The sequence below is a fragment of the Dermacentor andersoni genome, chromosome 11 (genome assembly GCF_023375885.2).
Source record: "Dermacentor andersoni chromosome 11, qqDerAnde1_hic_scaffold, whole genome shotgun sequence".
Taxonomy (NCBI): domain Eukaryota; kingdom Metazoa; phylum Arthropoda; class Arachnida; order Ixodida; family Ixodidae; genus Dermacentor; species Dermacentor andersoni.
This window is the reverse complement of record NC_092824.1, coordinates 103,834,749-103,854,104: the sequence shown is the minus strand read 5'-3', so window position 1 is coordinate 103,854,104 and position 19,356 is coordinate 103,834,749. Positions and strand designations below refer to the sequence as shown.

The 19,356-nt window shown below is 42.7% G+C and overlaps 1 protein-coding gene across 1 annotated transcript in view; it reads left to right on the top strand.

The window, feature by feature from the left end:
• LOC126538992 (uncharacterized) overlaps window positions 1-19,356 on the top strand; it is a 104,760-nt gene that overhangs the window by 39,083 nt on the left and 46,321 nt on the right. The window contains exons 14-15 of the mRNA XM_072285232.1: window positions 2,267-2,397; window positions 8,150-8,780. Coding sequence (XP_072141333.1) covers window positions 2,267-2,397; window positions 8,150-8,780 — 762 coding nt within the window. The remainder of the gene's footprint in view (window positions 1-2,266; window positions 2,398-8,149; window positions 8,781-19,356) is intronic.

Genomic DNA, 19,356 nt, shown 5'->3' with positions numbered 1-19,356 from the left:
TTGTGATCACGTTTGTTAGGGTTATATAGGGGGGTGGTCTTGTGGAGATCAACCCTGGCAGTGCTAGGGGCTGCCATTCTGTACAAGTAACAAACTTTAACTTTCTTTTTTGGGGGGGGGGGGGGGGGGGGGTTCTGTCATGTCGCGATTTACAAGAACAATAAAGTATTTGCCTGGTTAACATAACTACCAATACAGATAAAGGCACTGTAAACAGAGGGCCTACAAGAGAACTAGAACCATGACAAAAACGAAACCGCCTTATGTTTATGACAATGTGACTGGAGAAAAGGGAGAAGGACTTGCAAACAAGCTACCAGGCATTGTAAAGATTAAATCTGTTTTGTTCATTATTTTGTAGAGAAAATGCTGAAGTCCAAACATTTGGCCGTCCCAACTGGGTCAAGTTGGGACCCGGGACTCTTCCTCGTCAGGACTGTTCCACTAAAGGCAATACGGTTGGCGACCGTATCCTTCATACTTTTTTTCTTTCCTTTATGAATGAATCCAATGGGTTCAGCTGTCATACATGTGGGGCAACAATATGCGGAAGGACAGTAGGCAGAGGAACGAGGCTGGATATAGCACTGAGCTAAATCACAGTGCTGCCATGGCTGCTGCACTAATACACTGTTAAAAAACAGTTGTAAAGTAATAAAATGTTTTTGTTGGCTACTGTATGGCCACAATGCAGCATAGACCCAGTCTGCCAACTTCTATCACACAACTGAAAAAAAAGTACATTCCCTTGAAAACATGCCTGCATACACTATAAAAGTCTAGTCTATAGTTATGAACGAGAAGATAGGGGATTAACCGAAGGTCCCTATATTTATTAATCATATCATAAGAAGCCAACAACTAAAGGCACCAATGACAACACAGGAGAAATTACTTATACTGACTAATTGAAATAAAGAAATTATAAATAATGGAATTGAAAGTGGATGAAAAAACAACTTGCCGCAGGTGGGGAATGATTTGACGTCTTCGCATTACGCATGTGATGCTCTACCAATTGAGTTACTGCGGCACCGTCTTCCCATCCACTTTCTAGGGTATTTATGTGTTACTACTAGAACTAACCCTGGGTGTGTTAGCCAGCGCCACCACTCACAAACCTTGGCAGCGGATGTGGAACATCCTTTCTGCCGCAGGCGTCAGGAGTAGGCAATCTTTTCTGGGGGAAGGCAACTGGTCAATAAACCCACACGTGCTATCTGAAGGCATCAATTTTGCCGGATTCGAGACCCTCGTTATGTAATGAACAAGAATAAAGGAGATTCACCGAGGGGCCGATATTTATTAATCATATCATAAGAAGCCAACAAACAAAGACACCTATGACAACACGGGGAAATTACTTGTACTGACTAATTGAAATAAAGAAATTATAAATTAATGGAATTCAAAGTGGATGAAAGAACAACTTGCCGCAGCATGAGAATCAGTATCTTTAATGTACCATATCTGTGGCATATCGAATGCTGCTAAACTGCGGTTATGTTGAATAAGCAAGGCAATGTCTTACCGCCCGTGTCGTTTTTGTGTTCTCTACCACTGTCCTCGTCGTTATTTGTGGTCAATATGATATGCATCTTACTGACAAGACACGACAACACTTCAGTTATCTGAATTCGGGGGATGGCCTAAATATAGTGATTTTAGTAAAAAGTGTAGTTGGTAATCTAAATTTGCTTGGGTAATATGGATGCACTAAGACAAAACATCCCACAATGCCCCATAAGCTCTGACTAGATTTTGACAATGCCAAAATACAAAAATCATTGTATGGAGTCACTCACTACAGCATCTTTCATAGCCCCAGGTGTTGTTTGAGAATGCCAAATCCCAGCATATCCCTTTGACATGGGCGTATGGCAAATACATCATTTTTATCCCCAAGAGGTATTAAGCCCAAGAGACATTAAGGTGGCACCCTTTGGACATATTAGCCCTAGCTGTTTATTGTACCAGCATGGCCCATAGTTCTGTTTCAAGTGAAAAATTTTTACCTCTTGAAGTGTACTCTGTCATTACTCTGTCATTGAAGTGTACGCTGTCATTTACGTGTTCAATGCCTATCCTCGACAAACTGTGCCTGCTGTTTTGCTCTCGGGAACATAAGTGGGTGCGTTCATGTGCATGTTGCGCTTGGAGAGAAGGCATGCAAAGGCCATTTGAGAATAGAAATGCTAAATAAAAATAAGATAAGCTCACAGATTTTCGTGTATTGCAAAAAAAAAAGGTGTTTTCTGTTTTGTAGGGCCCTCTAAACATGGACGGTAAAGATGCATGTGAGCCAACAGTTCTGCGTCCAAGGATCACCTCTGTAACCTCACAACGGTGCAGCACTGAAACTTCGAAAGACGTGGGCATCATGGATAGCAACACAGGGTGAGCTCTCTAGAGTCTACTGAAATGCGATCGAAGGGAATCTCGATGCACGATTCCTAGTAAAGCAAATTTCTCTGCAGTGGCTCATTGGTTTCAGCGTTATGCTGGAGACCACAAGGTCATGTGTTCGATTCTCAGCCAGAGAGGTTGCTTTCAGACGGAGGCAAAAAATGGACCTGTATTTATATTAGGTACATGCCTCCCTTACAATGGTGTCTCTCATGGTCAATGAGTCACCTCGGGATGGACAAGGGACCCTGAACCACCCCTCAGGCTTGGCGAGAAAACACGTTCCGGATATAACATATTCAGCTGTGAACATCTCAGCCAAATTTTGCAATTGTTTGCAGCACATGGGGTTCACAAACACAGTGTGAAGTTGCTTTTATCTCAAAAGCCCTCTTTTCGAACAGAGGTGTTGTTCTCACCAGTTTCGAAGCTCCCAGCTACTTTGATATCTCATCATATGCAAGAATTTTGCTGACTGCTGCTATTGGCCGATAGCTAGCATCAATCGCGAAGGATGTTTGGATCAATGCACTTTTTAATACTGGTATTGTGTATAATACTGTATATACTCGACTAAGGGTTACATTCATGTAAAAGCCCCACCTGCGACTTGGCAGCCCTAATTTCGAAAAAAAAAAAAAGAAACCACTGATATGAGCAATTAGAAAAATGAAGAGAGTGTTGCAGTTTGTGTGCATGCTATCGGATTCTGAGCTTGTGGCGTGCACTATCTTCGGACATTCTGAAAAGCTCTGACATCACAGTCATATCCAATGCCGTGAAATACACCTAGGATGACTCTATCCATGAGTGTGTTACCGAACCGGATCTGAGCAGTGGTGACAGCGGCAGTAGTGAGGGCTATATATGGGCACCAGATGCATAGGCAGGCATGCTTGTGTGAGCAGTGAAAACAACGGCACTTGCTCTTCTTGCGCAAAGAAATCAAGGGTATTACACACGGTAGAAAAATTAGACTGCAATACCCTCCCCCCTTGTGTAAGGGCCGCGCCTTGTCAAGGTAGTGAAAAAAAAAAAATGCAGCTTATACACGACTATATACAGTAGTCGATGCAGTGAACCAAACAGGCTAAAGTAAGTGAAAATCCGCATTTTGAATTTCGATAAGGATCATGCACCATGATAAGGATCATGCACCAAGTGTGAGCGCACCAGCCATCGTGCGCTCACACTTGCACCCATGCACGTAAGAATGAAACTGTGGCCATACTGCCTATGTGTGTTGTAGCATTTGCTACTATCTCATTTCAATTAGTTTCGAACATTTAACTAGTCTCTAACCATGCGAAATATAATCCCAGAGCACACATACACTTCCCAGCGCATGCTAACCCCTCGGTACTCCTGGCTAGGAGCCTTGCCAGACATTGCTTCATATTGAACGATTAATAGCTCTTCAAACTATGCATTCTGTGAGTACTATCCATCAGTCAAGCTGGTGCAGGGCAAAGCTGGTGCGCACCATGTAGCGTGGTCAGACTGGAGCACACGGGCGCTAGTGCACACTCCAGCCCTGCCATGCAAATAGCAGACATTGCACTATATGCCCCCACAGTTGTATGTAGCTGCATCTGCTGCATAGTGTAGGTATCGCAGCTATTACGGGGTACTGTGGCGAGCCTTCCTGCCGTTGAAAAGTTTCACACAACTGCAGCCTTTCATTGGTCTATGTGGGTGACTGAGTTCGGGCGCATGGCGACGTGAGCCAACCCAAGTACCCAAATTCGACTGGAACAGGTTGTCTGCTTCGCGAGTTGTACACCTTCGAGGTGCACTGCGGTCGTGGTAGATGCTTGCTACGTTAGGAATTATTTAACGTGACTTCGGAGTGCGGCATCAATTGGTGAGCCAATGTGCTTGCTGCCGATGCACTCACACGAATGAACATATCAACAACATTTAGATCGAGCCTCGGAAATTGTGTGATTGCAATAGAGATAAGTTCGAAAATAAATCTGCTAATTATGCCACTCGGTATGAGAAAACAGCGGCACGTCACTGTCTAGTACATTGTAGCGCAGTGAAGTGATGAGATAAAGTAGCAGTGGCCGGAACTATGGTTTGCCAATGCCACCGATAAATTTCCACTAGAAGACAAAAATCCAACATTGAAGCCAGGTGCTGTACTGCCGTAAGCGGGGCGCTGTAACTTGCGTTGCGCCACTCTTTCAGGGCGAAGGACGTTGAGGGGGATTCAGAAAGGCAAATATTATGCTTGTACTAAATTTTCTTGGAAAATTATTTGAGTAATATATTTCTGGAAGCACACTTTTTTTAATCATGAATCAATACCAACAAGCTCAAACCAAGATCATATTTGAGCAAATTTCTGGAAGGCACTACACCCACTCCAATTTATTTTTGAGGCTTCAAAGAAAAGTGCTTCAGGGCCCCTTTAACTCTTTTCTTAATACTAGAAATGTGCCTACTTCAGTGCATTTTTGTTTTACCATTTTATCTTAATATGTATCAGGTGCATTATATACCAGGATGCACAAAATTGTTGCTTATTGATGTTTCAGATGTAAGTAAATCATGATTGCACTTAATGCTTTTGAGAATTCTTATGTACGCTTTTAAAGAAGCATTTCAAGAGCATGATTGAAAATAATGCTAACTTGCGATTGTTACCAAAAGTATTGAAAGTAGAAAATCTAACATATAGAAAATGAGTGTCTTCCTCCTAGATGTTCAGTATTCAACTAAGTTCAAACACATGAATTAAAAATGCAGATTTGTTGTCATGCATATTATCCACAATAATACCCCTGCTGTGCAGGAAACCTGTGGCTTTGTAAATACAAAAATGTGTACATACACCTACTGGGCAGGGAACACTATTTTTGGCTTTTTGCAGCAAGTGCCTAGTTCTTTTCTTTCTGCATCCTTTTATTGACTCAATAGTTGCCATGTTAGAAAACATCCACTAAGCTTCTCATAATCTATTATTGGGCTTCGCTGTGTAAGCAAGTTCAAACTGATTATGGAGCCTTTGCGTGTGTTGTACAGTACTGTAATCTATAGTATTGTACAGTAATGATTAAATGCATTTTCACAGGCTGTGTTCAAAACATTTAAAAATCAGACTGCTAGTCAAACTAATGTAGAAAGTTGGTCTGAAGTGGGCTGTGTGCTTTTGTGTGACTGGAAACTCCAAACAAGAAATATTTCTTATAAGCTGGGCATACACTATCAGGATATACTGGAAGTTTACCAGTAACATTAAAAAGGAAGGCGCACATTCAGTGCATTTTACCAGTGCTGACATACGGGACAGAAATTTGGAGACTGACAAAGAAGCTTCAGAACAAGTTAAGGACCGCGCAAAGAGCGATGGAACGAAGAATGCTAGGCATAACTTTAAGAGACAGAAAGAGAGCGGTTTGGATCAGATAACAAACAGGTTTAGGCGCTATTCTAATTGACATTAAGGTAAAAAATGGAGCTGGTCAGGTCATGTAATGCGTAGGTTAGATAACCGGTGGACCATTAGGGTTACAGAATGGGTGCCAAGAGAAGGGAAGCGCAGTCGAGGACGGCAGAAGACCAGGTGGGGCAATGAAATTTGGAAATTCGCAGGCGCTAGTTAGAATCGGTTGGCACAGGAAAGGGGTAATTGGAGATTGCAGGGAGAGGCCTCTTTGTCCTGCAGTGGACCTAAAAGATGATGATGATGATGATGATGATGGCAGTCCCCTTCTGTTATGCACTTTAGCACCAATGTTGTTTCATTTTAAATTGTCCTCACATCCCGAAAATTCTACCCCCCAGAGCACGAATTTGTAATAAGGGAACAAAAGAAAGTCGCAGAGGAGCTCAATTTAGTGAGTAGAAAGGGTGTTCCAGCACAGTCATGGAATTAGTGGCCCAAAACTCTTGCACTATCAATGCAGAGTGCACAAGAGCATTGGTATCGTGGTTTTGAATCCAGCGCCCCTCTTGCGACAAATTTGGTTGCACGCAGTGCACACGATATTTCAGATCTTTCAGGGCCTCCACGTGGGAAACTGCATTGCCAGTTCGGCCTTCAGGTACAAATTCGTGGTGCACAATTCCATGGAAGTAAAAAAACCCAATCGACATGACTATAATTTTTGCTTCGTTATTCTGTGCCTTTTCTTTTTTGCCTTGGCTTCAACTTGATGTGTTATTTGTAAACCCAAGTTCTGTTGCCGATGGTGACCCTTTGCAAGACTTTATGGCTCTCATCTGAAGTTTTTCAACCATTGCAGCATCCTTCTGTTGCAACCCCTTGGCTCAAGATCCAGCAGTTTTAACATCATCTTAATGCAAACCTTTATCATTTGCATATTTTCTGTCAAAGTGCAGGGAACAGATGACTGTCATAAACCAAGTGCTTCTGGCAATATTCTAGCAGTTGTTCAGGAGTCATTGAGCGCAAGGGAATGCACAAAGTCTTATGTTTTCACATTCGTGTGAGGTGGAGAGGCATCCTGATCTTGCATTGTCTTTGGGGTCTTCATGGCCTTCCCGAAAATGCTGGACTCATTTGAAAACAGTTCTTTTCCTTAGGGCATCATTTCCATGGGTGTGTAGCAACATTTGATGAACTTCTGCACAGTTCTTGCTGATTGTCTCAAGAAATTCGATATTGATCTTTTGTTCTGTCTGTTTGTCGATCTTCATTTCAACAAGCACTAAAAATGGGTTGCACAAAATGTGCACGCAAGAAGTCCTCCCTTGTCACACAGTAGTCCGGCTTGTACTAGGGCTCAATTGGGTCCTTTCCCCTGGAGAGAGTAAGAGCGCAACACCACTACACCCTTCCCCCTTTTTGCTAACTCACATTAGGGAGTTTCACGGAAAAGGAATGTTTAAGCGCTCGTTCAACAGAGGTCAAATTATGTTTTCTGATTGACAATGGACTTTTTGAATTTCTGCTAGAAGACAGAGCGGTGGGAAGGGCAGTTAGTAACTGTCTGCTATAAGAGCATGCAAGGAAGCTCGCATTGGAAACCAAGCTGGGGAAATTCAACGCCTCGAGCCAATATCTGCCCCAATGAAAAAATAGGTTCAGTGTGTCACTTCACGCCGTGACAAACGACAGCCAGAAGCTCCCGATCCACCATGTGGAGGCGTTATCGGTCTTCTGAAAGACTGTAGGAACACTGCACCTTCAGCACGACTATAGTGACGTCTTCATCGCCAACATGGACCAGACGATGGTCAGTGCTAATAAATGCATGTTCATCCTCTGGCTGCTATACATTTTTCAACTTTTTTCTGCTGCACACTGAAAGTTAGCCCACCTCATACTTTCACCTGATTTTCTCTTAATCTTAGGTGGGCTATCTCTTGGGATTTTACGGTAGTGACTTTGTAGATGTCGGCAAACTGTTGCACAGAAGAACATAGACAGACAGAAGAAATGCCTGTTTGTGCTTTTCAGTGTTACAATTTGCCAATATGTTGAGCCAACAGGCCCAAACAGTCTCAATTTTGTAGATATCAAAGTTGACAAATAAATCACTTAAGGAGTTTGTTTTTGGTTTAGCTTAGCTGCAAATTCCTGCATGTCTCGTCTCAGATGCAATGACGCTACCATAGCCAAAACCCAAGTGTTCAATCTGTTACGCAGCTCCTGCACTTTTGCCCTCTCTCTTTCCTTATCCTGTTGTTCTTCACGGTGTCTGAGTTCGTATTGCCGTGCTGAAACAACTGCTCAAATAAGTTCATACTATGCTTTTTTTCCACTGTGCAGAATCTCTGGTGGCACTTCAGGAGCTCCAGTGAAGAAACCTCGCAGGAATCCTGGCAGGTGTCACGAGTGTAATGTGTGTGGGCAGCGCTTTACAAGGAATCAGTATTTGAAAGATCACCAAGTCTTGCACACGGGCGAGAAGCCGTACGCCTGCTCCATCTGTGGCCGAAAGTTCGCCCAGCGGAACGGTCTCCTTAACCACCAGCGTATCCACACGGCTGAGATGCGGTATTCGTGCGAGCTGTGCCCGTCCAAATTCTGCAAGAAGGCGTCCTTCGACAGGCACAAGCAGCTACATGCGAGTGGTGTGCAGTTGTACCACTGCCACGAGTGCAGCAAGGTGTTCGAGTCCAGGACGAAACTGTCGCAGCATGAGAGGTGGCATAAGAGCGAGAAACCATACCCGTGCCAGCTGTGCCCAGCCGCCTTTGTATATAGCAAAGATCTAGACAGGCATGCACTGGTGCACACAGGTGAAAGGCCGTATGGGTGTACTGTGTGCCAAAAACGGTTTTCCTGGAAGAATAACCTTGCCTTGCACATGCGCCGGATGCACAGCGGAGTCAAGGCCAGTGTAGCAGGTGTTAGTGCCAAAACATTGCCGGGTAGACCACCGACTACGCTACCTCCTGTAAGTGGAATGCTATGTGGAATTGTACATTTTTACTATTGTATTCTGCACTCTCTAAGCTAGCTAAGGGGCATTAGTGACTTGCTGTTCCAGATTAGCATTAGTGAAGTTCACACTGCATAACTTGAAGTTTTGAAAAATCTGGTACAAAGATAAGATGATGAGCTTCAAGCCATCACAGAATTGCTACCATATTATTTGAGCAAAGAGGTTGCCTAGGATGTTGTGGTTTAGAGTTTATGCTTTTTTTTTTTCATCCGGGTTGAAAAGAATGTGTTGGTTCTGGCACAGCTGCATTTCCTCTAACAGTTTAGTCGTAACTGGTTCACACTGGCATGCTTAATCTAACTTTGACGAAGTGTGGGGCTCTTCTATGACTGCAGCTGTGATGGTGGTTCTTTAAAGCAAGGGGAGAAGTCCTAGCTGTGCCATCTGTACCCAGCCCCCTTCGTGTATAACAAAGACCCAGACAGGCTCATGTTAGTGCACATAGGCAAAAGACTGCACATCTGTACTGTGTGCCTGACACGCTTTGCCTGGGAGAATAACCTCACACTGCACCTGCACCAAATCCACAGCAGAGTCAAGAGCAGTGTGGCAGGTGTTAATATCTGGGCAGAGCTCACCTACCGCACTGCCTCCTTTAAGTGAAGTGGAATGTGGTACTTCACAATATTATATTTTGATACATTAAGAGCTAATTGAAAAGGGAATTGTAACCTTGCGTTTCAAGTTAACATTATTAAAGTCATGCTCACACAGAATACCCAAGAGAAAATCTGTTAGAAATCTAATGGCATGTGGGTTCTGCCTGGCCTGCACTTCCTGTCATTGTGGTATGTCTGCCAAATAAGATGCTCAACGAGTGTACATGTGATGCTGTTGTTGGATGGCATGTGTGACCTTAAATTGGGCAAGTGTCATACGTTCATACAATGTTGCACGAACAAAAAAAGAGCCGTGAAGGATCATGGTGGTGCTGCATTACACTGGCCAAGGCGTTTGCCTAGAGCGAGACAGTTAGAGTGTATGTAGCCTCACACAATATAACCGTCTCAAACGAAGGTGAAAATTTCGCTGCAAGTGATCTGCTAGGGCAGGGTGTACAGCCACAGTGCTACGCCCTTGGTTTTTGCCATGTGAAAAAACTCGCACATGCAGTACTTTTCACCTCATGGTGGTGACCACAGGCTGATGTCTCGTTTCAGACAAACGTGGGCCAAGTCTTTGAGCCAGAATGTGTTCTGCAGTGCTACGAGGATGAGCACTACAGCGACGGTGCTGCCAAGATCAAAGAAGAAGAAGAGGACAATGAAAGGGTTGGTAACAGCAAAGCCAAGTGCCTGGCCACGGACGTTTTGATCCGTTCCCATGGCAACAACGGCTCCTCACAAATTAATCTATCTGCCCAGCTTGTCGGTTTCTGCAGGTCTCATGGCATTCATATCTCTTCATAAATTGACGTCCTTGCTTGCCATTCAAAATGTGGTTTCAACATGAAAGGATGTCAGTCTGTAACACATAGTACCGTTGTAACATAGTACCATAGTCAAAGTTGCAAACACTGGCAAAACAAGTTACCAAATGTAACAAAGCAAATCTAAGTTGTCTCACCGTTATTGGTGTGTAACGAATGTACAGTTGCCGAATGATAATTCGGGCTTGACAGGAACTGTGAGGAAGTTCAAATAAGCCCGAAATACAGGGTTCACCAGAAAATACTGTATTTATTCGGATAAGGTGAGTTTTTTTCCCAGAATTCTTAGCCTTGAAGTCACTCCCCACCTTCTATGAGAGGCTGATAGATTCAGTTGACACATTATTATGGTGGCAGCAGTGCCACATTTCTGGCGATCTAGATTTTAAACTGCAGCACAGTTTGTACAAACTAATTTGGCAGGTGAGGCTGTACCCTATTTCTGCACGCACAATCCTCACTGAGAATTCGAAAAATTTAATAGTAAAGGTGGAGTGTAGGATATGTGCGAATTTTGCCTTGGAAGTGTGACTTTGCAGCAGTGCGAATTTTGCGTTATCTCTTGGGGAACCCGACTGTCTTCTCGCTTCGGCATGTTGAAGCTCCCTTTCCCGCTGTTTCATGGTCACTAGTTTCCACTCTAGCTTGATTAGTAATTCAGTAGTTCGGGCAATCCCCAACGAGTCTAAATAATCCATTGACTAATCTGCATCACCTTATGCCGTAATGTGCAGCCTTGATTTTCTTTATTGTGTCCCCCAACCGGGGGACACCCTCGCCTTATAATCGTGACCGCATTAGAACTTATAATCAAATAAATGCAGTAATTTACTTTATTACATGAGCAGCAGAAAGAAAAAGTGCCGTATTCTTGGATCATCACATTTGGGGATATTATCAGTTGCGCGTAACTAGCACAAGACACATCGGCATGTACGAGTGATGGCATTCTTGGCAAAGTGCCAAGCATGCTATGTTATCACACTGCAGAAACAGTGTTGCCTGTTGATGCATGCAGTGCTTGTCAGGCAAAATGTCTTGAAAGTATCTTCGAAAGTGATTGTTCGAGAAAATGGCCTAAGTTTGTCAATGCTTTGCTACATGCACATATGCTTGCCCTTTATGCTATTGCTTTTCATACTTTTCACATGCCTTAAGTCACCAGAGCGACACTCCGCCAGCATTATCTACAAGATTTGCCGACCTTGAATGATGGATAATAAGTGGGGAACGGAACTTGGATGATAAATTGCGCAAATCAGCTATGCAACTTTTACGACTTAGTGGCTTGGCATGTCCTGCAGATTGGGCAATGTCGGTGACTTCTGGATAAACTAGGTTTCAGTTTGTTTCGAGGAGGCACTGGGGACATGGCCAGCAACCATGCTGGTGATGTATCAAAACAAAATTACCTCTATTCCTGCTTGACTCAAGAGCCAAATTAGCCTGTGGCCATGTAGTCAGTGTTTGAATTATCACACGACAATGTGTGAAATGTCCAAAATTTCAGTCGTCCTCATACAGCAAGTTTATGGGGCCATAGGGTTGCTGCGGAGTTGTCTGAGTAATCAAACACGACCGAATTATCGGTCGGCAACCGTATTATAAAGCATACAGGATGTAATGAAGGTATTTTCATGTAACAGCATGCATGTTCCCCCATGGCCTGTGCTTCATGCCATTGCAGAATGCCTATTAAATAGGCTGTGCTAAGAGCATACTAGTGTTGCTGTTGTTACCCGCCATAGTTGCTCGGTCGCTATGGTGTTGGGCTGCTGAGCACGAGGTCGTGGCGGCCGAATTTCGATGGAGGCGAAATGCGAAAACACCTGTGTACTTAGATTTAGGTGCACGTTAAAGAACCCCAGGTGGTCAAAATTTTCGGAGTCCCCCACTACGGCATGCCTCATAATCAGAAAGTGGTTTTGGCATGTATAACCCCCCCCTTTTTTTGCTGTGGTTGGACAACAGGCGTGTTTTGAACTTGAGATGGTGCCTTATCTTCCTGTGTTGTCGCGCAATCTAAAGAAAGTCATGAAGAGGCAGGGTGTTAAGCTAGTGTTCTCTGTGCCATGTAAGTAGCCCAAGCTGAGCAATAATCTTGGATGTCAGTAAAGAAATGCTATGCAACTAGTCTTAAGGATCAGTATGTCTCGTGCCATATCTATGGCATATTAAATAACTAACGATGCAATATCTTGCTGATAAGATGTGACAACACTTTAAATGCTTGAAATGGGTTGATTCAAGTCTAGTGATTTACAGTTAAAGGTGTGCTTGATATTTAAATTTTAGAATTAAAGTACTGGCTGACTGCATAGAGACTAAACTTGCGTATTAAATTCTTGAGGTTTTGGCAATTAGAAATATCAAGCCATATGTGTGTTATTATTGCGAAGACTGTTGACAGCAAGGTAGAGAGGACGTTCAAGCTCAACAACCACACTGTCTCCTAAATATGAAGTGCAGTGAGGCATTGTGCAATTTTATATGATTTCATTCTCCACAAGCTAAGCTATAAGGGCAATAGTGGCCTCCTGTTTCAGGTTATCAATATTTAAGTCATGCACACACTGCATAACTTGAATGTTTGAAAAGACCGTTTAAAAGTGAAACGAGCTTCAAGCTGTTGCAGAATGCTGCTAAATAAACTGATCCAGTAATGTGCCAGTGATGATGTGGTTTGGAGGTTGTTTTTTTTTCTTTTCTTTTTTTGTGCGTGTGCTTCCAAGAAAATGCTTTGGTTTGGTGCAGCTCCATAGTGCAAAAAAGTGCACCATAAAGTAGGACATCTTCCAACAATTGAGTGCTAAATGGCTTGCACCGGTGTGCATGAAATTGGACAAATTATGGCACTCTTTTCTTGGTGCTTGTGTGCTCGTGGTTCAAAGTAAATGGTTCGTTGCTAACACAGAATAAATAATAAATATAAAAATTTTTTAAATAATCACTTTTTCAGATCACGACAACTGTTGACATCAAAGCTGAACCATGTAGCCCTACGACTACGCAGCCTCTTCTAGAATCTGTGTCTTTTGTAAGTGAAGTGCAGTTTGGAAATGTGCAATGTTGTGTTTCGATTCTTCATAATCAGCTGAATTAAAGAGTAGTAGTGACCTCCTTTTTTGATTATTGTTATTTAAGTCATGCTTGCACTGCATAAATTGCATGTTGGAATGTATGGTATAAAGTAACATGAGCTTCTGGCCATTGCAGAATGCTGCTAAATAAGCTTCTCAAGGACTGTTCCAATGATTGTGTAAATTGAGTAGGTTTTTATCTGTGTGCCTCCAAGAAAATGTGTTGGTTCTGGCGCAGCTTCACTGGGGGAAAAGATGGCAGCATAAAATGGGGCGGTTTCTAACAGTTTACTATTGGCTGGTTCACACCGGTATGCATAACAGAAGTTAGAGAAAGTATGGTGCTCTTCTTTTGGGTGCATCTGAGCTCGTGATTCAAAGTAAAGGGTTCGTTGTTAACTCAGCTCAGATGTATAAATAAACATTAACAACTTTTCCAGATCATGACAAGTGTTGACATCAAAGCAGAACCGAGTAGCCCTTTGACTACACCACCTCCTGTAGAATCTGTGCCTCCTGTGAGTGAAGTGAAGTTTGGAATTGTGCAATGTTGTGTTTCAATTCTTCATAATCTGAGCTAAATTAAAGGGCAATAATCACTTTCTTTTCCTGGTTATCGTTATTTAAGTCATGCTCGCACTGAATAATGTGCATGTTTGAAAGCTCTGGTTTAAAGTAATATGAGCTTCAGGCCATTGCAGAATGCTGCTAAATAAGCTGCTCAAGGACTGTTCCAATGATGCTGTAACTTCAGTAGGTTTAATTTTTTATCTGTTTGCTTCCAAGAAAATGTGTTTGTTCTGCCACAGTTGCATAGTTGGAAAACATTAACAGCATAAAACTGGACAGCTTCCAACAGTTAAGACTTAAATGGTTCGCATTGGTATGCATAACCGAAGTTCAAGAAAGTATGGTGCTTTTTTTTGGGGGGGGTGCATCTGAGCTCGTGATTCAAAATAAATGGTTCATTGTTAGCTCAGCTCGGAGGTAAAAATAAGAATGAATAACTTTTCCAGATCATGACAAATGTTGCCATCAAAACAGAACCAAGTAGCCCATCGATTACACCGCCTCCTGTGGAATCTGTTACTCATGTAAGTAAAGTGCAGTTTGGAATTGTACAATGTTGTGTTTCGATTCTTCATAATCTGAGCTAAATTAAAGGGCAATAGTGACCTCCTTTTTCTGGTTATCATTATTTAAGTCATGCTTGCACTGAATAACGGGCATGTTTGAAAACTCTGGTATAAAGTAACATTAGCTTCAGGCCATTGCAGAATGCTGCTAAATAAACTGCCCAGTGACTCTTCCATTGATGCTGTAACTTGAGTAGTTTTTTTTTTATCTGTGTGCTTTCAAGAAAATATGTTGGTTCTGGCACTGCTGCACTGGGGAAAAGATAGCAGCATAAAACGGGGCCGCTTCTAACAGTTTACTCTTGACCGGTTCACACCGTTATGCGTAGCCGAAGTTAGAGAAAGTATGGTGCTATTCTTTTGGGTACATCTGAGCTCGTGATTCAATGTAAATGGTTCATTGTTGGCTCAAATCTAAAAATAAAAATGAATAACTTTTTCAGATCGTGACAAGTGCTGACATCAAAGCAGAACCGAGTAGTCCTTCGACTACACCACCTCCTGTAGAATCTGTTCCTCATGTAAGTGAAGTGCAGTTGGGAGTTGTGCAATTTTTAGTTTCGATTCTTCATAATCCGAGCTAAATGAAAGGGCAGTAGTTACCTTTATTTTTTTGTGGTTATCGTTAAGTCATGCTCGCACTGTAACGTGCATGTTTGAAAACTCTGGTATAAAGTAACAGCTTCAGGCCATTGCAGAATGCTGCTAAATAAACTGCTGTAACGATGATGCTGTAACTTGATGCTGTAAATGATGCTGTAACTTGAGGAGGTTATTTTTCTATTATCTGTGTGCTTCCAAGAAAATGTCTTTGTTCTGCCACAGTTGCATAGTGGAAAAAGATCAACAGCATAATACTGGACAGCTTCCAACTGTTAAGACTTAAATGGTTCACACCGGTATGCATAACCGAAGTTCAAGAAAGTAGGGTGCTCTTTCTTTGGGTGCACCTGAGCTTGTGATTCAAAGTAAATGGTTTATTGTTAATCAACGCAGATGTAAAAAATGTAAAAATAAAAATGGATAACTTTTTCAGATCATGACAAGTGTTCACAGCAAAGGAGAACCAAGTTGCCCGATGACTACACCACCTCCTCTAAGTGAAGTGCCGTTTGGAATTGTGCAATGTCGTGTTTCTATTCTGCGTACTGTAAGCTAAATTAAAGACTGATAGTGACCTGATGTTTCTAGTTGTCATTATTTAAATCATGCTCACACTGCGTAATTTGCATGTTTGAAAACTCTGGTATAAAGTAACATGATCTTCAGGCCACCTCAGAATGCTGCTAAATAAGCTGCTCAGGTAGTGTTCCAATATTTATGTGGTTTAGACTACAGTGGCCTACTTTGTAAAAGATGACACGTTAACTATGTCAGTTATGATATGTACATTTATAGATCAAATATTATCTGCGTTGAGCACCCCTAGCAGAAAAAATACTTATTAATATAACAAGTTACAGTAGCTCCACTTGAGCGCTGTATGCTATATTTTATATATAACCTTCTTGGCTGGAACACATTGTGGCTGATTTTTCACCCTCTTTGGCAATCACTGGAAATTGGGAGTTGTAGGCCCTGCAGTTTCTTATCCACGCAGGTGAAGCCATAATTTGCTTATTCGCTGCTAGATCAAACCATAGGTGGCAGCACCGTCACCACATTCGTGTGGATCACAACCTACTGAACTCCAGACCTGCACAGATTTCTCTTGCCTGGCACGCTTGGTCCAGTTCAACTGTTGTACCACTAGGAACAGAATGTACGGGTAGAGTGGCACTACCTGTTCACTGTCGTCTACTTCTGTGTTATGTTCCAACGCTTGTGCTGCCGTTTTGGCAGGCACAAAGCTCTTGTATTGGTGGTAAATGAATAAATTCACAAGTATAAAAAACATGAAATTTGCTAATGTTTTGCACTTGAATAGAGAAACTAGAGGAGAAGGAGTGGTGCAAGAAAGGTAAACAATGAGCATAGATGGCAGCTGCAATGCTAGATGGCATAAATATCCCTTTCCTAGCCTCCGTTAGAGCTTGAATAAATTGTTTTAAAAGACTCATGGGATAACCTAGCTCTTTTGAGTTGATTACGGATAGCCTAATGTCAGAGATGTCATTAGGATTTACTGCTGTGTGCTGTAGTGAAAGGCAGAGGATCAGGTAAATGTATTCACACGTAATTTCTGTGCCCGATGTGTGCAAGAAATGAATTGAGTCTGTTTCAAGGAAAGGTGAGCATAGCTTGTTTGTAATATTGCTTCATGTCTAGATGATTAAAGAGCTTGCAAAAGGGGTCCCAGTGCTTTAATATGTGTTGCACTGCAGGTTGTGTCACGGAACTCCTTCCAGCCTGCAAATACATTGGTAGTGAGAACTGAACAGGGTGCCTCATAAGCATATCGCCAGACGTAAAATGCTAGAATTTGTTCAATTAAAAAAGAACAAAGAAAGAAAAAAAGGTAGCTGCATCCTTCAGATTTTTTCTAGGGGTGTCAAAGAAAGAAATAATTCTCGAGTCTGATTTCTGAGAAAAATGTGTTACACTTATCTTATATTTCGTACCTTCAATGTAATGCCGTTCCCAACTGTACGTCCGCTAAACTAAGCAGCTTCTGCAATATAAACGGCTCCTTTCAGTTATCCGATGCACTATCACAAGAACAACACTGAAGAATTTAAAGGAACAACATGACTCGCATACACGTAAACACATTTGTAGGTATGCCGTGTTCATTGTAGAAGATAAGTGTGGTACTACATTGGGCTCCCAGTTTTAATGAGTTCCAGTCTTACAGACAGGGTCAGACTGTGAAAAAAATGTTTTCCTTGCCTGAATAAAGTTTGCAAATTTACAGGCTGTCCCAAAACGGGGTATTTATATTGAATGACAGCTAGGAACTTGTTCACCAGAACTGATAAGCACCCGTGCGTTAATTCTCTTAGGAACTGGTGCACCTCAGTGCAACAGCCACAGCTCTCCAGCTGCGCAATAATTCGGAATAAAAGTCCTCACTTGCATCAGCCCCTCACCTTCGAGGCTTCAAAAGTGCTGTTACTCCTTACATTTGAACGCAAACGGCTATTCAATAAATTTTAATAGTGAATTCTGAAGTCGAATACGATCTGAATAGCAAATACCATTTGGTTAGACTATATGATTCTACTTCACTTCGCCTGCTGGCACGTTGAAGGAGATCGCCAGACAAGCCACGGAGATTACTTTGGTAAAGACTTTCCGATCTTCCCGATTGAGTCTGAGTACATAAGCAATATCTTGTCCCTAACATTGCTGTTCATATTAACGTCCAATAATTGACTTGATTCCTTTTCTCTGATTGTCTTTTGGTTCACCTGGGGCTGGTGCAGCTTTTAAAAGAAACACGCTTATTCCAGACGGGAGTTCTCACTTTTTCAATCAGTGCATTTAGAATATTTTATAATTTTTCTCTTGCATATATGTTGTAGAGATATACGTCTACGTACCCTTAGATTTGCTTAAAAGTACATTGGTCATTTGCATCTCTTCGCGCCGCGCAGTTAATGAACCTAGTTTATTTACCATAATACTGTTTTCTTTGATCATTGTGCCTGATCAATGCTCCGCCAGCAAGAAGCGCGCGTCAAATGACACGATATCAATAACGTTTCTTACGTAGCTTCATGTTGCAGCAAGGCGGCCTCTGTGGCAAAAATTACGTGTTACATTTAGAAAACAATGTTAAAAACAGCAGTTCATCTGGCTAAAACTGCAATTGCTACCGGCCTACAAGAGTCGCGGGCGAAACAATGCAAGTAAAACCATAAAAAAATTTTACTGCACAGACTTTTTGCATGAAAAACGACGTCCGCCAGCGTCCGCGCACCGAACGCGCGCTCGCTAGCAGACGACGCACCAGACAACGACAGCAAAATTGAAGACGTCGTGCTGTACAACACATGCCTGAAATAAATATGTATACGTGGAAAAATTTGTTAATCAAAATTTGCAGTGAAATAAAGCACTGTTATAAGAGCGTACGCGCGCAACCGGTCTCGGGGCCCGCAGCGAAATTACGTTGAATATGCCACGAAGCGCGTCTCCACCCCTATCTATTCGGTCGCAGCGCCCTCGCAAATTTTTTCCACACGCGGCGTCTCAGCGACAGAGCGCCGTTTGGCGAGAGTGCAGTAGAGCAAAAAACGTTGAAAATTTGTGGCGGCGCTGCTGTCGCCTTGTGAAGTTCCGGCCAATCCTGTGCCTCCGTGGCCCGGCGGCGGCCGAGCTGTCGTCTGCTCGATACACCGTCGTGCTTGCGTTTTTTTTTTTTTTTTCTCGTCATTTTGTGTACCTAGTATGTACGAAAAAAAGAATACAATAAGATTATTGCTTTGTCATTAATTTAGGTACCTCGCTTCCGTCATACGATGCCGTCTGCACGATGTATACGCGCGCAGACGGCCCTCGCTGATGTATATATAGCTTGTCTGGTAACTCGGCGACTTGGCAGGGTGTTCCAAGGATGAGCACACCTCGGTGAAAGAACTACCGTTGTGTAGTGGGTTGCAAAACTGTGTGCAGCAGATTGAAAGGTCAGACCAAGCTCTCGCTCTTCGAAGTCCCTAAAGATGAACAGAAGCGCCGGGTGTGGCAGCTCAAATCTTCACCGCACCGATCGACCCTTTAGAAGCCACTGACTCCATTTGTGAGCTGCACGTTGATGCAAAGTACATACTGAGTCATTATGTGAATATTGAAGGTCAGCAAGTATATATCTACACAGCGTGGAAAGCCTGCACTTCGGTCTGATGCGTTACCGACAATCTTTTGCCGTATCGTCCGGAGTATCACCACGAGCAGCCCACGCAAAAGAGAACGGCTTCACATGCAACAGATGAAGGCCGGTC